A 26,731-nucleotide genomic window follows, 5' to 3' on the forward strand; every position below is an offset into this window, starting at 1 on the left:
GGGGGACGAACCATGGGCGGAGGCACCGTCAGCCCGGCGCCCAATAAAACACGGCGGCGACGCGCAGCTGGGGGCGGGCCCAGCGCGGAGGCAGTGGATTGGCGGCGGCCGAGGTCAGTCCCTGCCCGCTGACCCCGCAGCGGAGCCGAGGGGGGCGGCTCGGTGCAAAGTGTCCCCACACGGCTCGGCCCCCTCCCGCGGCCGGCCCCGCCGCTCCCCCCGCCCCGCCGCCAGCGCGGGGGGCGGCTGCGCACGGGCGCGCAGCGGCCCCTCGTCCCCCGTTCCCGGCGGCAGACAGGTAACGGCCGCGGGCGGCGGAGCCCCGGCTGCCCTCCGGCTCCCGCACTGGGGGTGGGGGGAACGCGACCCCGTGGCCTCGCTGCTGCCGGGCAGCCCCTCCGGCGGGGCTCGCAGCCGGCCTGCTCCGCCCCGCTTCCTCTCAGCGCGCTGCGAGGGGTCTCCCCCTCCCCACCGCCCCCCTCGGGAGGGGGCGCCGAGCCCCTGTTGTCTCTGTGGGGCGGGGGGGGGGAAGCTCCAGGCCACCCCTCCCGGCGCCGGGCCCGCCGCCGCGCTCTGGGGCTGCCGGTGGAACGGGGCTCACCGGGCGCTGAGGAGCCTCGGGGGCCTCCGGAGAGCGTCCCCCGCTTCCCCAGCCCCCGGCGCTGTCCCGGCTTTCCCTCCCTCTCTGCCCCGCCGCCGGGCCTTGAAACTCTGCGCTGGGGCTCGGTGGGTTTGTGCGTGTTTGACGGTTCCTGAAGCGTGAGCTCCTGCAAGGGAGTGATTTTGATTTCCCAGCAGCTCTGGGTTACTTCCTGTCCCATTCTTCGGTACTTACCTCAGTTCTCTGGAGGAGCTGGATGACAGGGCAGCGGTCCTGCTGTTACTGCCCCTCCAACTCTTTAATATCCCAAGAGAATGTTGTTCTTTTTGAGCTAAGATCCTAACTTAGCTAAATAACCCTTTCCTTCCTATTTTCTGTTTTGTTTTTTTTTCATATTTCAACCTGCTATTGAATTGGTATTAACCAGTTTTGTTCTCTGTTTCTCTCTTTAATGTCACTGTGTGGCTCAGTTCTACTTTTATTTTTTATTTTTAGGTTTAAGCTGCCTTAAAGGAGAATTAAAAATTGTGACTCCAAAGAACAAAATAAGACAGAAGAGAGAAAACAGCACTCAGAAAAAAAACCCAGAAAGGTGATATTTCATGTAGACTCTCAGAATCATGTTAGACACATGGTTTGCTGGGACTAGGGCCTCTTGTGTTTTTGATGGATTTGAATAGGTAGCATTAGATTTCTTTGTTCTCTTAAAGCCTTCTTGCTACGGATCTTTAAAAGTCTGAAAGCTCTGAAGCCCACATGAAGTGCAGTTTCACTTTCTTCTTGTAGCACTTCTTCATTTTCTAAGCTTAATCTGCGAACATTATTTTGATTATGAATTGCTACTTAATGATTTTTTATGTCTCCTCATCTCTGGAATGTCACTTGAAATTAGTTCACTCCTGGTAGTTGAAAGGATCTTTTCTTAAAGCCTTTTCACAAATTTATGGGTGCAACACTGGATTTGCTTTAGCTCTAAGATCTTTATTGGAGTAGGTCATGGTAATTGCATTATGTTGATTTAGTCGTACCTAACTTTCACGTGGATCAGGGGTTTTGTATTGTAACAAAGCTGCAAAAAATGAAATTCCTTTAATTGGATGGTGTTTGTTTTTAAGTACTTAGTTTTTTGGGTTGAGATCACAGAAGAAGGTAATGCGGTTAGGTGCTTAAGGGAAAGAATGAAAGGAGTCATCAAAAACTGAATCCTGCTGGTAGGAGGAACGTTTAGTTTCAGGGAAAGAGCAGTTTGTAGGGAGAATTGCTTGTTTTACATGGCAAGGTGAAGAAATGGGATCTAGAAGAAGAGTGGGGCAGTAGGTGATGTCTGTCTGCCTTTTTCTGCATCCTGCTGTTACTGTGCTCCAAATAATGGAGTTTCTGCACATTCTTTTAATGCAGTGTCTGTCTTGAATCTATTCTAATCCATTTCAAATGTAGAGTTAGTGTTATTTTGGCAAACGTATTGTCTATATCGGTCACTCTGGTCTTTGTCATGTTTTCAGAGATGTCATTGACTGTACCAGAATGTTTTTTGTTGTCAGCAAGAAGTTATTTTTTGGCATTAGTTGCAGGGGAAGGAGCAGTACCTGTTGCCAATGATCTTGGTCAAGCGTGGATTGTTTTTCTAATATAGATGTCTTTAGCATGTGATTAAAAGTAGCTGCTACATGTCACAGATTAAATAGAAAATCTCCCTGTAACAGAAGCGCGACGAATTCTGAGATGCATTTTGAAAGTAGAAGGAAAAAATATTCCATGCTATTTTGATAGCATACTGCAACACCAGGAGTAATAGTGGAATGTGTGGACGTGCCCAGTGTGATTGCAGGAGGGGTTATTATGCCAATAGCAGAGACAGATGGGCGTTAGGACAAGCTTACTAGTGTGGTTATGGCACGCCTTTTTCATCCAAAGTTGGTTTGTTATAACGCTTTCTTTACAACCCATCCGGTGCATCTAACATTGGGGCTTGCATTAAAGTAGCTACTCCAACAGGACACCTCTTGGTGCTGATAAGTCATAAGATCTTTCGGATTTATTAATGGAAGGAAATGGAAGTTTTCATTTGATTTGTGGAACTTCTTCTGAATGTGAAATACCAGCACAGTAAAGTTTGATTCAGATGCAGAGGCTGGAATTGAGTTCATGGGAATCAGGGAATTGGCTTCTGGCGGAAATTTGTACATGGTCAAAACAAAGAACAGAGATAAGTCATGCTGAAGTCCTGCTCTTGATTTCTGGAAGAAATGCAGCATATTGCAAGTATAGCCTGACCCCTTAGATAAAGTTGCACATACTTTTTTTTTTTTTAATCTTCAGGCTATATACTCATTTTGGTTTTGTTTTGCCTTCTTGTGCCTTCTAAACCCTTAAAGGAAATGTGCTGAGAAGCTGTGTTCTCTTGTTCCAGCATTTGCGTACAGAATGATACTATCATAGTGAAAAACTTGCTTTATCCACTGAAGTCATCCAGTGGATTTTGTCCACTTGGATTCTTTTAGGCTATGTTAAAAGGAAATACAAAGTAAAACAAATCTTCCAGAGACTGAGTGAAATAAACTCTATAAGCGATGCTCATTTTGTTCATCAGCCATGCTTGTGAGCGTTAGGGCTGAAGTGAGTGCTTTTATGTGGTTTGAGCTAGCCATTGTTTTCTGCTTCTTTCATTCTATGAAATACTGGTATTTGGATTCTTTAATGGTGGCAATTCATGTCAAAATACATAAATCTTATACATTAATACTTGCTATGAATTATTACTTTTAAGGCTAAGCATTCATTTGACTTTTACTGTTGAAAACTTAGTAAGGGCACCGCTCTAAGTTAGAAGAGGGATTGTATTGTGTGTGTGGTATGCGAGGATCTCCAAGCTGCAGAGCACCAGCTCCCTGTAGTTTGTAAGCGCACGTCTTGAGAGAGGAGAGTTGTGGCCATTCAAGTGTGATGCAGCGTTCTCTACTGAAAAAGATCTGTAAGGCCTTGCTTTAGCATTGGGGTCCTTGATTTGGAAGGATTTGCAGTATTTTCTTCTCTGGGCTCTGCTTGTGTTTAATGCTGCTGTGTTACCTGTGCTTTCTGAAGGAGAGGTCTCTTTAGCTCTCCAGTTTGCAGACCTGGAGTTACTTGAGCCAGATGATTTCACTAATTCTTCATCAGGCCCAAAAGTCAGAGCTCACAGCCTCTCTGTGAAATGGATAATAGTTGGGAAAACAATACCTCTGTGCTTTGGTTTCAGCCACCTGCAGAACGTAACAACACAACAGCTGCTGGTTATATAGAACACCACCAGTCTGCATCGTGTGGTGCTACAAACACCTGAAGTTGGTAGAGGACTTTTAGATTATCTATTAGTTATTTTAAGTTTAGTATGTCCAAGCTGTGAGATGGCATTACAGAAGCTCTGAGGAGAAATGTATGACTTTTAATGACCGCTTATGAAGAGTGAAGGCTTCTTTCCTTGGAAGTAACAGTTCCTCTGTGGTGTTTTTGATTCAGGTGCTGTTAACTCTTTGCTTTCAGACCCAGCAGTTTACATGTGTCGCTTGGTGATTTTTTTCTTTTTTTTCGAACACATGGATAGCTTGTTTGATGTCTGTCTGGGATGTAGCGTAGAAGGTCTAGCAGAAAATATATTCAGGACTATAAGGGTCTGTGAAATTTTAATATTTCACGTTATTTGCAAACTTTGCACTTATGATATGAGAACACAATAATGATTGTTAGCCTTACTCTCTTGTCTGAAGAGCTGCTGAAATAGGAAGCTGAGTGACATAGAAAGGTGATAGTTGCATTTAGCTTCTTTGTCAAACACATTGACCACTTTTAAAATGCCATTTGAGTGAGAACACATTTAGCTTGTTTGGGTTTTGAAATGGGTGGAAGAATCATGAGTGCTAATGTGATTATTCTTATTCCACAGGGCTTTCCTTTTTTTTTTTATTCAATTTACATGTCTTGGAATACTTCAGCCACAGACAGCCAGGATCTACACTGGTTAAGTCTATGGTAGATATTAAATGTCATGTGTAATGGTACACTTCCCTTGTTGTATAGATTGAGGATAACATCAGTAAATTATGGTCCTTGTTCTGGTCTTGGATGTGTAATCTTGGGGCTTAGCAATCAGGTCTTATCTGTCAGGCCATCTGAATGAGCCAAATACTGTCTTCTATAGTCTCACTTTTAGTACCAACCTTGAACTTTCTTTAAATATATACGTATGTTGGAATTAATTTTCTACATAGTGTTTGCAGTTACTTTAATGAAGTGACACAGTGATGTAGAAGAGCATAAGATCTCTTTGACAATGAGACAATATCAACAGTGTGCTACTTCTATTACAATTATTAGTATTTTAAGCAAACTTTAAGTCATTGAGTAAGTGAGCTTTACTTTCACTAAATATGACTTCTTTTTATTAAAGTTGCAGATCTTACTCTTACCATATGCAGCTAATTTTCCTTTGAGGGGGAAAAAAGCTTGTTACTTTTTTAGTGGAGCAATCTGTTACCTTGCCTGTAGTCTGTGAAGTCAGTGCAATTCTAATTTGCATCAGCTAATAAAAAACGTGTGGGTTTTAAAGTGAAAATCAGGCAATTTTATTTTTTTTTTTTAGAAAAGGTGAACTAATGACTGATCATCTATGCAAAGAAAACAAGACTAGAAATGTGATCAAATTAGGTCATGGTAGTGCAATTTTGTGCAGGGCTGTGAGCGTATCTGGCAGACCTTGTATGTTTTATCTTGGGAAGCAAAGCTCTTGGAAAATGTGCATAAGAAGGATGAAGAGGTTTTTTCATCCTCCTCTTCTGAGCTAGCATCAGGAAAGCAAGATTTCATGTTGTGTTAAGTGACAGAAATTTTAACTTAAGCTAAAAGCTGCCCAGTTCATGCATTTGTTCTGGCACAACTCATTTGCAGAAGAAACAAGCCACAGTTGGCTTGTATGCCAACTGTATTACAATGAAGTAATTAATGCCTTTATTATTTATTATATTACGGTGCTCACACATAAGGAGTCCTGTCATGAGAAGCTTGCAAACAAAGTGAACAAAAGGTCAGATAGAAGTTTACAAAGAATTAATGAAATAATGTTGAGTACAGACTCAACAGTGCTGTGAAAAATGGTCAGGACTTGGGACAGATCCTGTTACCTGCAGGTGAGAAGGAGGGAGGACAAGGAGAGCTGATTTGAAGGAGGAAACTGGGCAGGCATTGTAACTGGCGTTCAGTGAACTTTGATACTAAAATGATAGTTTTGATATATGAAGGAAAGGCTAGAGATTTTTGAGGTGGTGGTATCGCTTTTAGTGTGGAGGTATCTCTACCTGATCATGAAACACGATGTGTGTTTGATGCCTCATGTGAGGGGGAGATGACTATCTGGTGGCACTAGAAGTCCAGTTGAGGGACAGAGAAGTTAATGCTCATGTTGTCAGGTTTTATTCTTTAGATAGGGAAGCAGACATGTGATGGAGATTTTAAAAAACAAAACAAACAAGAAGAAAAAAACCACACACCCTGCTTCCCCTCCAAAAAAACCAAAACCAACACCTGGTCAAACAAATAAAAAGCCCCACAAAAATGTGTTGGGAGACACTAAATGGATCCCAAAGGTTTTTCCTGTCATCTGACTCCCACAGGGAGACATTGAACAGTCAGACATAAATATCTACTGGAACCTCCACATGCATTCTTGTTCCATGGCAGGAGCAGAGATACGTAATCCTTTGAGAAGAATTTAGACTGTTTCTCCTCACCCCAAACTCCAGAGAACTGTTGGATAATGAAAGAAAACACAGTTCAGGGCTTTTTATGGCATAATGATGTTAAAAAGTAGCGTTCTAGCACAGGTGCAAAGTAAAAGTAAGTAGACCTCTCACTTTAACTCTTCGCAACTAATAAGAAATCTCTCTCTTTTTTCAGGGGACAGCAGGTTTTGACGCACATGGGCACACAAGATTATGAATAGTGCAGGCAATGAAGAGTGGGACATCCATCAAAGAGTGACAGCCTCTTACAAGGTAATTCAGGAACACATTGAATTTAACCTGTGGTACTTGCAAAATCAATTAAGTAGTTGTTATTGTCCTCCATTTTCATAGCACTAAACAGTCATTATGACCAAGAATGTATAGGTACATTTTTCCCTCCTCTGCTTCACTTCTGTTTTTTGCTTGCATGAAGAAAGGCAGTATGTAGCAATCCAAATGCATACTGTGTACTGAATGAGATTGATTACAGTTGCAAAACATTAAATATTAAGTGCCAAATGGCTAATGACTTCTGGTATTCTTCCTTCTTCAAAGATTGATGGTGTAAATGGGGATTTGTAAACAGGAATTTTAACTGATCTATGGAGCAGAAGTAAAAATGTTTGCAAAGCTGGTGTGTACCTAGAACTATCCTGAAACCTTTAATGTTGCGGTTAAGTATTCTTGTAATTTGAATTTCATTGCTTGCCATAGGGATGAGATGGAAGAGTAGATATTTACAGAAACTGTGCAAGTGATAAAAGGAGCTGCTTATGCCTGACTTCATCTTCTGCTTTGTGTGTTTTAGTACTTATGTACTTTAGTACCAGCTCATTTGAATAAGCTCTGCTAGTCACATGCAACAAATGGAGCCAGTGCCAACTTTTTATAATGCTACGTTACAAATATACCCACCAGCTGAGAAGTGTGATATCAAGAGCTTTGCTTTTTCTTAACCAACTGTCTTCATAGGTGTTTGCTGTCCCCTTAAATGAGAAATCCCATTTCTCTTTGGTCTGTTTAGTCACCCTATCTCTTTCTGTAGCATTTTGAGCAACTAGTTTGACTTCAATTTTCAGGATCACGTGAGATCTTACAAGTGTTAGTCCTTTACAAGAAGGGGTTGTAAAACTGGCAATAGAAAGTTTGCTTATATTAACTTTTGATCAGATAGTCTCAGTTTGAGATAGGAGTTTTCCTATCTTGTTTTTGTACACATTCAGAAAGGAGGGCTAAAGGGACACACTTAGTTTGGGTCTTTTTTTAAGAAGCTCTCCCTGACTCATTCTTATTATTAACCAGATTTTACTATCAGTTTTCACCTGTAAATCCAAATAAAGATCTTTTCCTTGTAGTTGAGATTTCATTATCAGTATTCTTAGTGGTGTGATCCAGATTGAAGTCAAGCTTGCTGTCTTACAGGTGAGCATGTTCCGAAGTGCTAATTGGAGTTTAGAAAAGAGCTTAGCAAAAGCTTATTAGAGGTAGTAGAAATACTTCCCTTGTCATCAGATTAACCAAGTTTGATTTTGGAATATGCTGCAAAAGCTGAACTATTGAGTTAGCAGTTGCTGCTTTGTAAATCCCCTTTTCTTCTGGTGTCAGTTAATGGAGTTTGTACTATAAAACAAAACAAAGGCAGTAACTAAGCCGTGTAGAACCTATTGAGCTAAAAAGTCTTCTTTCATAACTGTATGCTGAAATAATGATTTTTTTTTCCACATGTGGTAAGTTGAAACACTTTTATAAATGTCAAAGACAGGAATTTGCAGAATGTAATTTCCATATTTGCAGTGTAAGTAGGGTCATTGTAGCTGTACCTGTTAGTTATGAGCTTATATCTCTCCAAGAAGCAGATAAATAACTTCTTTGCAATGGGCACAACTCGATTGTAGAAGAGAGAATAGATAGTGATGCCTTTATCTGGAAAGATGGCAGTGATTGATGTTTTCACTTTTCTCTTGTCTGTGTGTATATCTGGATCACAGGAAAATAAGTGCCCAGTGGGATATAGGGAGCTGATTGCAAAGTCTCTTGAATGACCTATGAATCATGAAGATCTGGAGATGCATATGATATTTACATAAAAGAAGGTTTAGGTGGTGTTGTGGGTTGGCATCCTGATAAAATAAGGTTGCTGTGAATTTTAAGTTTTGCTTAAAATTCATTTTTTTTTCTTTAGAATTTTCCTTTGTACCTTAATCTTGATTAACTTTACAGGACCCTAAATAAATTTTTCTTTATCTTTTTTTATCTTCTAGTTCTGTGTTAATAACCATCGTAACAGCTTCTTAATATTTTCTGAGGCTCCTATTGCTCAGCACTACCTTTCTAATATCCTGCTTTTATTCTCTTCCGATACTCATTTCTATTCTAGGAATACCTGTTAATGGGTTATTTTACCCGATGTATGTGAAAATGTAAACACTTAACAGATTATGGAAGAAATCCCAAAATATCTGTATTTTTTTTTCTCTGCCTCCTGGGTAGTAAGTAGATCTGCAGATGAGTACTTTTCAAACAGGGCATGGAATAAAGTCCTTCTTTCTTTCCCGGTCTATGCTTGTGTCTAGGCTCTTTTACAGTGGATATTTTAGATAGCCTTTTGGCCCAGCTCTCTCCTATACTGTATCAAAGTAATTATAAACTGAATTATTCTGGTGTTTGACAGGGCTATATTAACTGCACTTACATGTTTTCAGGTCTCGTGTGTTATCATCTTTGTGTTTGATCTTAGAAATATTAAGGACCAATGCATACCGGGACACAGACAAAGCTGCACACACAGGCAGAGATCAGGAAGGAGCACAGAGCAGAGAGCTGAGCTAGGCTGAACTCACTTTTATTAACAGTTCTCAATTTATAGGTTTACAGATATAGGCCTGGACATTTTTTCAAAAAAATGTTATTCCAAACACACCACACTCATGTTGTGACTGTTTTCAGTCACATTCCCATGCATATCTTGTGGGTGGCGTTCTGACCCACTCATTCACGCGCCCAGGTCAAACATTCACACATCATACATAGGGGGGCAGTTTTCTGACCTGAGATATCTTTCTCACTGGCCTGGGCTATCACTTCTTACACTCATAAAAACAAACTTCTGTATAACCTGTCCAAGACCCTTTAGCTGGAACTGCACATCCTGCCATTCCTACAGAATATCATAGTTCAGTTCCTCTAGCAATGAAGTGCTGGTTCATGCAACAGCTTAGATCATCTGTTTAACCTGTATCTTTGGAGTTAGTGATATTAACCATGCTGTGATTTTTAGATGAATGTTTGATTCTGGAGATTTTTGGCGTATTGCTTAGATGCTTTAATTGTGGATGGTTTGCTGTCACTTCTCAAGAAAATGTTTACTATTTTTAACATGTAAGTGTCCATTTCTCTTGCACTTCAGTGATGTGAACCGCGTAGTATGACTTTGCTGGTAACAGTGAGAGTGTCTGGTTTTTATTCTTTGTATACTATGACTTCTCTCCATATAGAGAGTAAGTCTTAGCATTGCTTTTCATTAGTGCTGACTTGTTTTTCTAGATACCTCTTTCTTTTTCCTAGATATCTCATTCCTGGTCTCAATCCTAATTTCTTCATGCTTTACATTGATTCAAGGTGACTAGTGTGACCTCATGACGCTTCTGTAAACCCAGATTCAGCTAGGATGTTACACCATCACTGTCGGAGAAACCCTGAGCTACAGGAAGAGTTGCAGATTCAGGCTGCAGTGGCTGCTGGCGATGTTCACACTGTGCGCAAGATGCTGGAGCAAGGATATTCTCCAAACGGTCGAGATGCCAATGGCTGGACCTTGCTTCATTTCTCTGCAGCAAGAGGGAAAGAGAGATGCGTCCGTGTTTTTCTTGAACATGGAGGTGAGTTGCCTAGAGAGAAAAATCTTGCTGCCTGTCTCACAATTTTCTATCCCAATTTCCATTACAGGGCTTTCCAGCACTGATTAGGTGTAAGACTGCCTTTTTTTTTTTTCTTTCTCTGGAGTAGTACTTCATCTCTGTTTCCTTTTGTTGCACACTCTGTGGATGAGGTAATAGTTTAACTTTATATCTTAATATTTTACTACTTTTTTTTTTTTTTTTTAGAACTATCTAGGAATTGTTAAAAGAATGAATAAGCATTATGAAAATAGGGCAGAAAGACTCCTAAAATTGAATATACTCACTATAGGCTTTTTTTTCCTCCGTTCGTGGTATTATTAGAGGAATGCAGGTCCTTGAATTGAAATACTAGGGAAGTTTATTTCATAACTCTCAAGCGAGTTAACAAGTCATCTTAAAGACCAAGTTTCCATGCAGGCTTTAATACAGTCTGCTAAACTTCATTAAAACAGTACTTTTTGTGAAAGGACTTTAGTGTCAGCTGGTCCAGTTGAGTTTGCACCTCTCCTGCATCCATCCATGGTGAAGTTTTATTTCAAGAACTGCTTGAGTTTCAATGGCTGAAGTGATGTACTTGCTTGGGTGATGATTATTGCCCATTAAATTGTACAGTCAGAATTTCTTTTTGCTCTGTCTTCTTTCAAGACCACTTAAAGTTTTAGAAATAGATAGTGTTAATCTTCTAATGTGGTACTGGAGAGGAAAAATAAAAATCAGTAGGTGTTCTCCACATTCTGGTTAGTGCTCTTAAAGAACAGCATCCTCCATTCTAGCGCTATTCTTATCAAATGAAACATGAACTAAGATGTTTTTAGTCCTGAGGAAACTGAAATTCTTTTTGATGCTTTACATATGAGACCATATGGGCCCCTTATGTGTATCACAGTATTTGTCACATGTATGGATCACCCTTAAAATTGTACGGCATTAATAGGCTGTGGTATTTGCACAATTAGTGGTACGTTCCTTAAGAGCAGTATTGAAATACAGCCTGAACATCTGGACCCTGTTGATTTACCTACTGCAGGTTCTAACCATATAGTATTCGCGAACCCTCATGTCCTAATTGGAAGGGAGGGCAAAGCTACTAAATTGCACTAATAAATAACTTTAAATTCTACTTTTTAAATGTAGTATAAGTGGACAATATTGAGCCTTCAGTTGGAAAATTCAAATTTTTTAGGCTGCAGCTCTTGAAATATATTGGTTTTAATTCAAACTTGAAGATGATCTGGGAAAAAAAACCCTTATGTGTTTCTATGTGCTTTCATTGCATAGGTTTTGATATGAAATAGCTGCTGATGCAGTGCTTTTTTATTTTTGTTGTTACTCTTTTCTATATGAAGCACCAGCTGAATCTGATGCCTCGTGAAAGCCTCCTGTAATGAAACATCCTTGTTCTGGAAGCAGCACAGTGTTTAATCACCAGGATGAGAAAGTTGAGTAACAAATAGTGTGAGGGTTAGTCATCTACGGCAGCTTTCCTGGAGCTGGGTCTCGCTTCAGAAAATTGGCACCGTTTTGTGCCTTGCCCTGTTTTCCTTCAAAACACGGGCATAAAAGATAACAAGTATTTAAAACATAATAATGCCACAAATGAGCTATTAAGCAGCGAATGAGCTGACTCTTAAAAGCAGAGTTAATCATGCCTGCCTCGTTAGAGAGGGGCCTGTGTCTACCTTCACACAGTCTCCACCTTCTTCCCTCTCAAGAAGTGTTGGAGCTTAATCCCTGTGGACCAAAATGGTACTGGAGTGAAGTAAAAAAGTCATTTTCTGGTGTGAATCTTATGGTAAACAAAGTATTGAACTGACTATATATAGTAATAATAAAGAAGATAGTGAGAGGGAACGGATGGAGTTCTGGAGGAAAGAAGGAACTGAGACGTTAGTGGGGAGTAAGGAGCAACTAGTCATAGTTAGGGATGTCTAGAGGGATGATGAAGCCTGGGAGAGCTGGAAATATTTTCATAGTGCAGGAATGAGAAAACTGAACTGGGTTGTTGCTGAGGATAAAGTGCTGTGACTCAAATCTAAGCTGCTGGAAGGTAACCAATGTAGTCTTGAACAGTAGTGGGATGGAGTTTGACTGGTAGAGGCTGAGAAGGGATCTGGTCACTGACCTGGAAATCAAAGGTAGGTTCTTATGGGAGCTGTGACCTGGCTGCCTCCTGCTTTTGCTTTTTATCTTCTCTTCCATCATTGTTCACCAGCAAAGAAAAGAGGCGAGGACAGCGTTGTGCCTGCAGGTCGGCTGATTTGAATGGAGGTGGTAGAACACGAGGAAGCTTTTTATTATCTGCTGAGACACAGATAAATGGGGGAAATGCATTTAAAAACTAGTGCAGACTAAAGGATGAAGGCAGCAGAAATACCAACTAGATACAGAGGTAGTAGGTCAGATAATAAACATTCTTCAGCAAGCAATGAAATGCAGGAAGTTGATCAGAACCATGGAGAAACTCAGTTTTAATGAAAAATAGCGAATTAGGCTTTCTTAGTGTATTTTTATATCATTTTAATGAAGTGTAGGTTCTATAAAGTCAGCTCTTTCCATCCATAGAAACAATCTGGAGTCACAAAGCGGAACAGGAAAGCAACACAAAAATAGGGAGTGTGGTTTCCAGTAATCTTAGATTTTTGCCTAACAAGCCTTTTTTTTTTTTTTTCCCCCTTCAGTGTACTTTTTTGGCTTTCAAAATAACATATTGAGACAGACAATCCCATATAGGACAAGAAATGTGTTTTATTAATCCCCAACTACTGCTGTTTAAGTTACAAGTAGCTAAAGTCTTCAAAAGTATGTAGTTGTTAGCTGTACCTTGGCAATATCCTCTCAATACTGGTTGCACGGGACGGCTTCTGGTTACTCATATTAATGATTCACTAAAGCTCCTAGAAATTGAAGAGTAATAACAGGAAGTAGCCAAACAGATTTATTTATTTTTAGTCTTTGCTAGAAAGTATCTAAACTTTATTAAGGTCACACAGAATCCAGGAGAAACCACATAGAATGCCAAGTGCTCATCCTTCCCTAAACCAGCTCATGAAGCATTTCTGTGTCCAAATGTTGCCCTAGAAAATTCGGAAGAGAACCTCAATGTACCAATGTTTCTAAACCTTGTGGTGAGAATGAAGCCCAAGTTGGGGGAAGGAAGCTTGAAATAAGAGGTAAATTTATGGAACCAGAACCATGTTTTCTTGGCCTCCCAAATTATACTGCGACAGAGTGACCTAATGAAGATGTCACTGTGTTGCAGATTTTCAGTCTCAAGTGAACTAGATTGCAGTAATTTGGTACCCTTCATAGGCAGTTAAAGGTTTTTATTGCTGTATAATGCCTTGTATTTAAGAACATTAGAAGTGACCAAGTGCAGCTGTTCTTATTTCTAGGTTACACTCTCCCCAAATTAATGGGAAGCTTGAAAAAAAAAAAAAAACCAACTATAATTGTTTGACAGTTAGGATGGAGGCAAGATAAAGAAATGCTGGCAAGTGCTGGCTTCATCCCTTCCTAGTTAAATAAGATTGTACCAGGTACTATTTTTTTTTACCTCTCTGCAGAATCTGAAAGGTAAGAGAACTGTCTCACGATTCTTTTTGCCTTGCTTGTGTTCCAAGGGAAAAGATGGACTTTACAGCATCATACCAATACTGAAGCTTTTTAATAAACAAACCAACCAAAACCCCACAACAGCCTAGATTCTGAAGGCAACATCAGCTATGTAGCATTACTTCTGCGAACACGGGGACTAAACAGATGGAAATTATATGCAATGTAATGCAGGTCGAACTTCTACTAAAAGTCTTTGTGAAGTTTTCAAGTTTCCCAGAAGATGGCAGCAAAACATCAACTGAGTAGTAACAGACAACGTTTTGGTCTTTTGAAAATTGTTTCCTTAATCAAGGGGGAAACTGGTACTATTAGCTCACTAGAAGCCCATAATTTTAATGGGAATTATAATATTTTTATCATGAGGCTTTGCTACTGTGTTTATTTTTGGAAGGTTAGTTGTTTGTGTTGCTTTGTTTCTGGAGTGAATCTTATTTTCCTGTTCTTGTTGAGACACTTCTCTTACATGACTTAGTATTTCTTTTTTTAGTGATCAAAAGCAGTGAATTTTTGGGAGTAAGGAAGGCATGGAAAGGTACTTAAAACTGTAGGTAAAGAGCATCCTTCTTTTGCAAGTAAATTGTTCGGTTTAGATTACAACAACTTGTATAAAAATGCATATATATGCACACAGAAAAGCTGGCACATACCTGATTGAATCTGGAAACAGCACAGACTAAAAGGCTGGCAGCGGTGTCCTATATCTCAGTTGGGGGCTGGAAATAATGGACTTAGGTGTCCTATGCAGCATGGGAGAGAGAAGGCACAATGTGAAATTTCATTTTTTAAAAACTTATTTTTGTGGAAAATGGCCCTGGCTGTTGCTGTCTCCTTTCCATTGAATCCATCTTTCTCCCTAATTCTGCCTCTCGGAACGTATCACCCCTCTGCATCTTAATTCCCATGCTTGTGCTACTCCCTTTGTTTATCGCCAGTCAGGACACGATCTAGAATAGTCTGAGCAGTGCGAAGGAGGAGACCGTGGGAGCAGCAAACATCACTTTGAAATATTATCTTTATATTTAATGACTTAGTGGATTGTATGGATTCTTCGCTGTATTTTGGACATCCTCACAGTGCAGGTTAGGAACCACCTTTTCAGTCACCGACTTCATTTTCCTGCCAACCTGTGGATACTTTGGCAATTACTTTAGCTCAGGTTAGTGTAACTTTACAGAGCGCTGAAGCTCCCGCTTTTCACTGACAGCTAGGAAGGCTGTCAGTGCCAAGGGACTGAACTTTCCTGAGTCTTTCCTTGTTATTTCTAGCTTCCTATTCTGTACGCTATGGGCGATTCTCGCATTTTATTTCTCTGTGTAGTCAGGCTGCATTAGTTTGTGTGTTGGATGTTTTTTTGTTTTCCTCAGTCTTCACTTCAAATTTAAAAAGAATCTGAAGTTGCTGGATCCCCTTTGCAGCTGTATTCTGTACTCTAGTCCACTGCTGCTTTCCTTCTAAACACAGTGTGTATAGATGTGGTAATTACGAAGAATTCAGCATGCCAGGATGCAAGGATGGGGCTGTTGAGGTTGTGGAAGGTGGACAGACACCCTTATGCTTGTGTGCATGTAGAGATGATGTGTTTTGTGCACAAAACTTCTGTGATTACAGAGCAGACAACACAAGCAACTGAAGGATACACCCCAGCAGTTGTTGCAGTAGATACAACTTCTGTGAAAATGTGGTTTTTTTGTACTTTATTTTTTTTTTAATTGAAAACCTGTCAATGTGAGGTTAGTGTCTTGTCCAGGTAGTATCTCTCTTTACTAGAGAATCAGAAAAGTGCCTCAAACTTCCAAACGGTAGTTTGTTCCTTTTAGCATCTGACAGGCAACATCTATGGGTGGTGGAAGGAGAAACCTCACGGCCTGGCTTGTTCTCTAGCTGGGAAACGGTAACGAGGCAGGCGCCTCTCCTTTGGTAATTAATTTGGTACATGGGAATAGTTACTTGCTTTAGAAGTCTGGGTATATTGAGGAAATTAAGTAAATTGATTTGTTTATTTTAATTTTTAATTTCATAAGTCTGACTGAGGTTTTTATGCTGTGTTGGGGGGGGAATATAACGTGTGTAATCACTTGTACTCTGCACGAACATTTTTCTTGACTCCATAAGTAGATGCTTACATTCTTGTAAAATCTTAAATTTTTGTCAGACTACAAATTCAGAACAGATTCATCATCTATAAAAACAGACTTTATCAAGATAATCTAAAATAACATATATCTTACATGCTTTGGAAATCCTGCAGACCACAGAGAAACATTTTACCTAATACAGTATTACACCCTAAAAACAATACAATGCTGCCAGACCACAAAACATCCGCAATTTGGGACAGCAGATGTTTCTACACATGCTTCTTTTTAAGAACAAGAAACAACACAAGGGAAAATAAAAAAGTTGAATGTTGAGAAAGAAATGTAATGTTGTAGAGCTGGAGGGAAACTGGATGGACAGAGATTTGAGTAATTAGCTTAAGAGAAGATGTAGAAACCTATTTGTCAAATGGATACATATATGAAAGAAAGTCTTTTTTTTTTTGTTTAACTCTTTCTTAAATATGATTTAACTTTTTCTTAAAAATAGCCTGTTCCTGAAAGCAAGGATTAGTTTGGAGTACAAAAAATCCCGTCATGCGATGCCTGAAAAGACTAACATTCAACTGTGTGATTATATATTTTTTTTTCTGCACTGGATTACTGTAATGCCTTCTAATTATTTTTTAATTTTATTTTAACTTCAGCTGATCCCACAGTTAAGGACTTAATTGGAGGCTTCACCGCTCTGCATTACGCAGCCATGCATGGCCGAGCGAGGATTGCGCGCTTGATGTTGGAATCTGAATATAGAAGTGACATTATTAACGCGAAAAGCAACGATGGTTGGACTCCCCTCCATGTAGCAGCCCACTATGGCCGAGACTCGTTTGTCAGGCTCCTGTTGGAGTTCAAGGCCGAGGTTGATCCGCTCAGCGATAAAGGTACCACCCCGCTCCAGCTGGCCATTATCCGCGAGAGGTCAAGCTGCGTGAAAATCCTGCTGGATCACAACGCCAACATCGACATTCAAAATGGTTTCCTGTTACGATACGCTGTGATCAAAAGCAATCACTCTTACTGCCGAATGTTCCTTCAGAGAGGGGCGGATACGAACTTGGGTCGCTTGGAAGATGGACAGACGCCCTTACACTTGTCTGCTCTTAGAGATGATGTGCTTTGTGCACAAATGTTGTATAATTACGGAGCAGACACTAACACAAGGAACTATGAAGGACAGACCCCACTGGCTGTTTCAATAAGTATTTCTGGAAGTAGCCGACCCTGTCTGGATTTCTTACAAGAAGTGACAAGTATGTATGTAAGAGAAGTTAATCGTAGGACACAATGTCCTTTAAAAGCCGCCTTTGAATTTAGCCCCAGAAAAAAAAAATGCTTCCTCTCTGCCCCTTGGTGCTATTTAAATACACTAGAAAGCTTCTGGGAAGGTGAAGGGATTGTGATACTGGGAATCTCTTACTCTGCAAAGGTGCTAATGCTAAGTATATTTTGTTTAAATCAGTTTTGTTTAAATAGCTACAGGAAGCATTGATTTTTATTTTTTTTTTTTTAAAAAAAAAAGCAAACTGTAAAAATCTCATTAATGGCCTTAGCACATAAGGTGCTTGGGTTTGGGGGTTTTGTTTTGTTGTTTGTGAGGTTTTCTGTTATAGTGTCTCTTGCTTTTTTTTAATCATCGTGCATATACTCCACAGTTGCTGGCCTTTTCATCTGGCACTATGGCTAGGGCAGAAAAGAGGTTTCGCTGCTGCTTTGTGTTCTCCTACGCTCTCTTTCTCTCTCTCCCCTGCACCAGACAACATAATGCCATAGTTCAGTCATGCAGCTTGAAGGGGTTTCATGTGCTGTGTAGCTTTGATTTGATTTTGTTGATATCTTGGAAATATGAAAGAGATTTTACCTCATCATGACTTCTGATATTTAAAAAGAGTTTTAAGTTCTTAATATTCTGGTCACTTTTGATTATCAGTTTTTGGTGTAGTAGATCTACCGAAAGTTTTCTCTTCCTCTCTCATTCAACGCTGAATGCTGTCATAATGTTTCGTAATTACAGTATTGCTCAAAATATTTAGGAGTTGCCGATCAGCAATTAGCAGGAGTTTAATTCAAACATGTTAAGATGGCTTTATAAATTATCATCCAACTGGGATGATTTCTGTGCTGCAGATGATGGGATATTTCATATATCTTTTTTCCTCCTATAGTTCCTTTTTTTTGGATGTGTTAGTTTTTAATGAGAATTAAGCACACTGTGTACTCTGCGAAGAAACTGAAATTTAATGTGGGCTGGGGCTGAATCAGCTGAGACCTGTTGTCAGTAGCTGACAGAAAAAAGCATTTGGAATTTTGGTTTTGTCTTCATGATTTGCAGTGGTATTTTTGCTTTTATTTGAAATCTAAAGAGAATTTTTGGAACGGCAGAAGTTGATAATAAGAAATACAAGCCACTAACAGATTTTGGGTTGATTTGTCTGCCCTTTTTCATTCAAATGCGTCTCTTACTGGTTTCCTTTTTGGGAGCCTCTCACTATATAGTAGCACCTTCAGGGTTATTAACAGATTATATAATATCCAAACTTGCAGTTTTTTGCAGTCTCGGGATGTCCCGATAAGCACAAAGGCTTAAACTGCTAAAAGTGTTTCCTCAATGTCTAAAGACTAACTTAGAAATTTGGAAACTGGGACTGTACCTTACTTCCAGGTTGCAGATTCCATACCTTAAGGATTTAACACTGAGAAGGAAATTCTGCCATAAATAAAGTAGCTTAAATTTGTGGCTAATGTAACAGTGTGGGAAATATTCCAGTTTTGTGCTGATGGAGAGCTGGGGAAACAGGGTGGGCTAGTGCTGACAAAAACATTTCAGCTTTGTGCCTCTGGGCAAAATTATTATCAATATATGTTTATAAACAGCTATAAACAGACTCTGCTGCCCTTATTATACATGACCAAACACTGTCATCCACGGGTTTTGTGAATAATCAATTTAATAAGATGGTGTAGAGAGCAAGCTGGAATTCTGGTAGTGGAGTTCCCTGTACACAGCCTGATCTCACTGGGAATTGCTGAGATCTCACGCTGTAGCACTTCAGGGAAGAATCTTGTTTCTGAGTATATTGCAAGATTTATTTACTAGGAAAAAAAACCCACAGAATTTTTGGAGAATTCTTCTAGCAGAAGTCTTCCTGAAATTCTCTCTTGCTATTAGTAACAGTGCCTTGGTCATAGAGCTTAACGGGAATTTCTAGTTTGTTTATTTGAACATTATACTAAGTGCTTTTAGAAATCCATAGCTGTAAGTTTTATATATGCATTTGAAGTTTTGAAGAGTATATTTGATAGTAAAACAGGAATGAGTTTTTACTGTTGCAATAGATTAAGATTTTAGAGCTTAAAGATTAATATAGGTGAATTATGAAAGTTATCAATCTGATCTGTCTTCAAGTGAAAGCGGTTGTATGCTTCACATAAGTGGGATACTGTTTAGCAGTGTCTAAGATTTAAGTAGTTTTTTGTTGTGTGGGGTTTTTTGTTTGGTTGGGGTTTTTTTTATACTTGGAAAATATATTCACATAGTGTCAGTTCCTCGGAAAACATGGTATGTGAATTTCTTTTTATTTTGGTAGGTATTGTAATCGGTAATAATCACAGCCTTTAGCCCAGGTCCTTGGTTGTAAATAACAGGCGAGAAACCAAAGCTCTGAGAAATGCTCCGTGTTGGCCCTGAGAGTCTGTGAGGAGATACTGGATTTTGAGGATTGACCCCCAAGGTCTGATATTCTTCCTGTCACAGGTAGACATTCCTTTGCTCCTAGAATAATTCCAAGAGGAACAAAAGTATTCTGTAGGTGTGTCTCAGTAATTAAGCTCAAAGCTGGAAGTAGGAATGACAAAGTTTCTCATCACAAGTCTGATGTTGACTTAGTGTTTAGATGGTTATTCATATATATATTATTTCCCCCCATCTCCTTTTTACAAGACAAAGATGAATAGTCTCCTTGTGGGGGGGGAAAAAAAACAAACCAAACAATATTGAAGATGAAAATTGCTTGGTGATTTTATTAATGTCTTTCCTTTTCCATATCCATATTACAATTTCTGACTCCAAATGACATTCATCATCACAGTACAGTACCTTGGATCATCTGAGGAGTTGTTTTAGAGCACTTGTTTGTAATGTTTCAGTTTTATGAGCTCTGAACTCTTCAGGAGTGTCAATGGATTAAGCTTGGAATACACTAATGCAGAGTTAAAATAGAGATGCATGTGTGTAGTGTATATGAAGACAGATATTCTTAAATTTTTTGGTAGTGTATATGCCTACAGAATTATCATGTGCAATTACAGTCCTGGATGGAATGATTTATGTTGAAGCTGAAGTTGAATGGTTTTTGAGAATATTAAAGCTTATAAAGAGAGTGCTGGAGGTAGGAAAAAATGAGAATATTAGAAAAATACTTAAAGGTTTAATTGAATTTCTAGTGTCTTTAAACTTTATTTATAATCTCAAAAAGAGGAAGATAAAAAGCCTGAACCCTTCCCCCTCCCCACAGCTCCCATTTAATTTTATCACTGTTCAGATAATGTAGGAGACAAGAGAGTCTATGACAATTTGTGGAGGCAAATAACGGAGCAAATGCCTACGCCGAGGTAGCATCATGTGGTGTGTATGTTAACAGGTACTGGAGAACTAATTCCAGGTCTGGAACAAGATCTAAAGGTCACCAGATGAGTTAAACTACAAATATTTCATCTGTATACCTCTTTAAATTTTTTCAAGGGGCAAATCTTTGGCTTTGACTAGAGTGTAATTTTGTAAATTTGCACAGTAAACATGCAGAAAGACAAAAGTCCTGTTAAGGAAATCCTTACACAATCTTTGTCTCTATCCCTTTGCTAAATATATAAAACTTTTTGCTAGATTTTTTTTTTAACTAGAAGAACATTTTAAAAAGGGTCTCTGCATAGTTAAAACTTTGAATACAGAAATGTTATAGTGAATAAAGTAGACTTTTACGTATTTTATGATGTGGATAATTTCAGAGTAAACGTTATCTTCATGTTTATTATAACATAGAAGAAATTTAGTGGAAATCTTGCCCTAATGACCATGGGCTGCTTTGCCATCCAGAGTGATGCAGGGAACTGGGGTAAGAGGGTATTTCATTGTTTTCCCTTTAGCTGTATAAGTAATAAACAAATACCATCTGAATCATCTTTCTGCAGATTGCAGGTACCTGGTTTTTAAAGACCAATATGGTTTTTGATACCTTTATAAAAGACATAGCCCCATTTTTTTTCTTCTTTCTAGGAAGAGGGAAGGTACCTTTCAAATACCTGTTTAACTCTCAACTCAGAATTGCCTGGTATGATACTGAAAAATGTAGCTACCAGCTCAGAGCACAGCTGACTCTCTATATTAAGCAGTTCAACCATTTTTGTATAGCTATGTACACATGTGTACTTCGGAAGAGATTTTTTGAAGATACCTATGTAAAAATGGGAAAAAAATAATAATGTGTTTTTACATGTGGCTTGTAAGGTACAGCCACCCCCCCCCATTTGCAGACCTATTCTGTACTCTGTTATAATGTAAAAATAGTGTAACTCTGAGCACTTTACTTACTGTCTCCTAAATGCAGATAAATGTGGTCTTGAAATTCTTAGCTGAATTTCCACAGCAAATTCAGCAAGACAGAATTTCTAGAAATGTTAAATATATATATAAAAAGATCTTATACAAGCATATTCAAATCTCAGTTTCATTACTTCATTGCTAAATACACCTGTTATACTTAACATTGAACTTTACTGACATTCTGCTTTTCCATATATATAATTTCAGTCCAAAATACACCCCTCCTCAGTATATCTTTTCTATGCCAGATATATCAAAATTTAATAGACATCTAAAACTCATTGTGGAGAATTATTTTTCAAAGAGGAATGAAAACATACTTCAAGCTCAGGTATTCTGAGAGGCATACTGAACACAAAATTAAAACTTTTAAAATAGCTTGTATGATACGCAGTTGAGAAGAATTAAAAACTCTCTGTCCTGTCGAGCTAGGCAGTGATTCAAGGAGTTTGTTCACATTCTCAGTGAATGCTCTGATTTTCTTTCTCTCTAAATTCAGCCCTGTGTGTCTTCTATTAATGTGTTTCAGACTTACAGATTCTTGATACTGGTTTTTCCATGCATTTTAACTGCTGGGAGACCGAACATCGTCTCTAGTTATTCTGCTGGTTTTTACAGAGTACAAGTTGATGCATTTCCTAAACCGTCAGACCTGCTCCTAGTGTTAGGTGATCGCATCCTCAAAGTGTCATCCTGTTTCTTTCTGCATCCTCATCAATGTATTTCTCGTCTGGTGGGTGTGAGTTTCCAGTTCAATTATCTTTTTTTTAATTTCCCCCCCCCACCAAAAGCCAACAAAAAAATAACTAAATCTAATTGCTGGCAGTAGCCGAGTTCCTTCGTGGTTGTGAAATGAAGGATGGATTTAATAGTTAGCTGTGGATATAAAACACTTATTTTGATACTCTAGAGGAACTGAGCTGCTGCCAGCCATACGTCAGCCTGCTTTCAACTCTTTTTTTAACGTTTCACAAAACTTTTATTTTTAAGTTTCCTTTGTAGCTAAAAAGAAACTACCAAATGGTTTCTTGCTACTGTTTCCAGCCTTTCACAATTCCCAGGGGAGGCAGAGGCTCAGTGTGACAAATAGCTCTGTAGAATTAGTTTTTCTAGACAGATATATTAATATTGCAGAGAAAACTGGGGGCGGCTTCTGAAATATGTCACTTATGGTATTTTTTTTTAACTTCTTCAGAAACTGCCTGTCCGCTTCAAACCAATGACGCTATTTGCTTTTAAAAGTACTTTATTTTTTCTTTTTAGTGGGTAGAACAGCACATCAGACGGGATCTCCTCACAGCCTACAAGTACAGTAATTTCAGTTACTCCTAAGTTTTCTTTTGGGTAACAGAACAGGTCAGTTTGATTTTTGCTTTTCGCAGATGCTCTTGTCTCTGCAGTGGAGGAAAGTGACAGAGATTCCATTCCCCCTTTCTACCTTTACAGTGAAAATCCCTAAAAATCAGTCTTGTCAGAGGTACCAGGTCTAATATTACTCCTTAATGATCCTTAAATACAGACCTACTAGGTGAGTTGGTGTTTTATTTCTTGGGGAGTATGATCTCCATAGGAAAAACAGGTAGGCACAGACCTAAATAAGCTGTGCAGCTGTAACAATGATATAGGGTTCTTTGTATAGGGAGTAAATCCTAAATATAGGTTTTGTCTGTCTCTGGGATAGAAGAGCAAACTTCCAGGTACAATAGCAAAAGTAAGAAAATCTCAAAGCTGTAAAAATGAAAGGAATGGAGTGGAAATTCAGGATTAATTGTGATATCTTGCTGTTAAAACGTGCGCTTTTCCTCATTTACTAGAGAAGGCAAATCTATTAATAGTAATTGAAAAGGCTTATTTCGTTATTTAAGTAAAATCCTTATAAAGTATTTAAGGGGGGGCAGGAAGCTAAAGAATTTACTTCATTAGCAGTTGAAGAACAGAGTTAGGAAAATGTTTAAATTTTCTATGTACTGAAACGTGCTGCCTCTGGAGAGAAAAAAAAAATCAAAAAATCAAAATGCAATTCCTCTTTATTTTATAAGCCTATGTTTTACATTTCCTTTGTTTCAAAGAAACTTTTATGTATGGGAAAGCACAAAAGAAGCGTGTTGGTGGGAATTTCTGCTTTCCATGACAGCACGTAGTGCGAGGTGTGCAAGACAAACGGCGAACTATACATCTCTCTTTTTCCCCCTGTAATTAATACTCCTAATTTATTTGATTATTGCTATAAAGCTTGCATAGTAAATGGACAGAAGTCTGTAGCTTGTTCCGGTGAGCACGTTAGGGAACCTGCAGCTCTCCGGCAGCGATGAGTGTTTGCTGCCCTGGCGGTAACTGGGGTTGTACAACAGCCGGGCTGCCAGCACCAAGGTGTCCCTTGGAGCCCCGATCAGGATGTGCTGGTTTTCCTTTTTTTAAGGTGATCAGTATTTTTAGATCACTTTTTTACATAATGGTGGTAATTAGGTCAATCTTACCTCTTACGATTTTCTTTTTGGTGCGTTTAATTTCTTTTTTTCCTTAATTCTCTTCCTTTCTAGCTCATTTGCCTAAATAACTTTCAAACTTGTGATGCGGGATATAACCGAAGTTGCAACTTCCTAATCGCTTTTAAACAGAACTTTATTCATCATTTAACTTGTCGTACTTTGCCAAATTACTAATAACATTTTTCATTTGCCAAACCAAGGTTCACTGACATCGCTCTGTAATCCTTTATTTTTTTTCTTTTTCATTCAGATGCAACCAAGAATGAGTAAGTGTTCTAGACACCGTTTCTAATAAATCACAAATGCATTAATAACCCTGGAATTTGCAAGGCGTGACCTAAAGACACCAACAGCCACTAGATGTAGCAACTGGTGCTTAACACTGGAAATGTCCATTGTTAACACATTCCCAGGAAATATTTTTAGGCTTATCAGGGGAAAATGTCATACAGTTGATAATCGGGTCTTGTTGAATTAACTGATGACCAATTTCTTCTGGGTATTTTAAGTTGTCTGTTTCATTTTGTTCTCAAAAAAAAAAAACCCGTAGGATGTTAATTAAAAGGCATTAATTTCTGAAACCAGAAATCAGTGTCTCACAGCTGTATTATTGTGTACTACAGAAAATACAGATATAGATCTGTAGTCCTCTATAACCTCTAATGCTACTATTTGCAGTTAACTTTTGAAAAGGTGCATCCTTTCTGAATCCAGTTTGTGTTCATATTTAGAGCATTAGAACTATTTATCACCGTAAAGATTCCTTTGCTTGGTTTCTTACCAAAAGTAACTTTTCTTTCCTTAAAGCTTGAGTATTCAGCTGTTGTCCAAGTTGTATAAATTCATTCCTTCAGGTGGAAAAAAGAATTACTAAGAAGAAACCACCAGTGGACAACAGAACTTAATGATCTGTATTCTAAGTCATGGCTGAAGGATATAACTAAAAATAAATTGCTGTTTAGAGACCTGTGGTGATAAGTGTAATAAAAGTATTTTAAACTTATATGAAGGAAGTCCAAATTTTCATGCTCTTGAATTTCAAATCTAATTTCTTTAAAACAGACTGAGACTTTTAATGCATTACTTCTGCTGGCTTACCTCAGATAATTTTAGTGCTTAAGATAAATCCCAGTGTATACCTGTCTGTCAGCCCGTTTCTATAGAAAAACCCATGTGGGTGAAAAAAGTGGTAAATTGCTAAGAGGGAACTGAGACTGTGTACAAAATGCCTGAAGTAGAAAACAGGAAATAGTTTCATCTCTTTACTCTGTGCTTACCAGGGAAGTCTAATAACTCCTAATGTCACTTTAGCTGGTAGAAGGTTTGTTGCTGAACTGGGAGGAGGATGGAGAAGGGCCGGGCTGCGGGGGCAGCTCTGGGGCTGGTTGGGGCGATAAAACCTCTCCAAACAGGTTTGTGCCCAGGGAGCCGATAGCGTCCGACTGCCCTTCCTAACGCCACCCGGACCACAGCAGCTCCTCCTCCAAAAACGCCCTGCTCAGTTGGTGGCAGCTCAGGAAAGCTGATGGGAAACGTCCCGTTCTGTTATTTAAGGTCACTTTAGTTGTTTTTTACTGCTTTTTAAATGATTTATTGATTCAAGCAGTCGGCTCGATAAAATTGCCGTGCCTTTCATTGCAAAAGCAAGCACTGTCTTCTACCACTAACCATTATACAGATAATAAAAGACTGCAGTAATTTGCTCTGTTGGCAACAAATTATCTTGATACCCGCGTAAGCACCTACATTGTTCACAGTGCTGAGTATTTTAACTTGGGCAGCCATCAGGTGCCGTGACTCTGTAAGCCTTATTTTTGTTTTCAGGCCATACATAGTTAAGTCAATGATCAAAATATTGACTAGCACACCCTCAGTATGTTATATGGGTAATTTCAAAATAGGTATAAGAGAATGAGGAAAAAGTACAAAGGCAGCTGGTTTGGTCAGAAATTTGGAGTGGTTCCCACAGTGGGAAGTTATTAAATATAGCAAATGTCTTCAGCTTTGGAAAGAGGGACCAAGCGTGAGTGGAGGACAGGGAATAATCTAAAGGTATGTAAAGTCATGACTGATGTGAGAACAATTATTCGTTATTTTCTTTGTAACTCAAAGAATGGTGGGTTTGCAATGAAGTGATCAGGAAGCAGATCTAAAATAAATACAAGTACTTTGTAGTTTTTCCAGCCAACGCCTAATTAGATTGTGAAATTTGTTGCCACAGGATGTTTTGGATACTGAAAGTATGAATGGCTTCAAAAAAACATGAGAGGGATTTACAAAGGGCAGGCTATTCACAGCCATTAAAGCCCCAGATCTGTGTGCAATCTGGTTCAGGAAGGCCCAAAGGCACCGGTGCGGAAGCGGGAAGGGTATTTTGGGACAGGATTTCTCAACATCTCTTGTTCTGCTCTTTCTTTCCTTCTTCCTCGGGATCCATTGCCGGGTATTTTCAGATTCAAGACTAAATTAACCTTTCTTACATTATATTGTGTGGGGGACTGTTTTTCAATGTGTTTGACTTCGAACAGTTTCCTTTTAAGAATGAGTTTGAAAAGGAGCTGATTATTTTGGAAAGTCCTTGCCAGAAATTCTAGAGTTCATGGGATGTCAGCAAACCTCTTCTCTGCGGACAACAGTTAATGTGTATTTTCATCTCCTTCTCTTTGATGGGATTGTGAC

At 39.0% G+C, this 26,731-nt stretch overlaps 1 protein-coding gene across 3 annotated transcripts in view; it reads left to right on the forward strand.

The window, feature by feature from the left end:
* The first annotated feature begins 152 nt into the window (after positions 1–152).
* The window catches only part of ASB7 (ankyrin repeat and SOCS box containing 7), a 31,111-nt gene continuing 4,532 nt past the window's right edge, over positions 153–26,731 (forward strand). The window contains exons 1-5 of one of the 3 annotated variants that reach the window (XM_080350998.1): positions 153–298; positions 1,097–1,193; positions 6,527–6,624; positions 9,973–10,232; positions 16,612–17,221. In XM_080350998.1, the coding sequence (XP_080207124.1) occupies positions 10,022–10,232; positions 16,612–17,221 (821 nt within the window). In that variant the 5' untranslated portion in view covers positions 153–298; positions 1,097–1,193; positions 6,527–6,624; positions 9,973–10,021. Of the gene's footprint in view, positions 299–1,096; positions 1,194–6,526; positions 6,625–9,972; positions 10,233–16,611; positions 17,975–26,731 lie in introns of those variants that run through there. The other 2 variants (XM_080350997.1, XM_080350996.1) reach the window with 2 other exon arrangements.

The sequence above is a fragment of the Nesoenas mayeri genome (genome assembly GCF_963082525.1).
Source record: "Nesoenas mayeri genome assembly, chromosome: 11".
Classification (NCBI taxonomy): Eukaryota; Metazoa; Chordata; class Aves; order Columbiformes; family Columbidae; genus Nesoenas; species Nesoenas mayeri.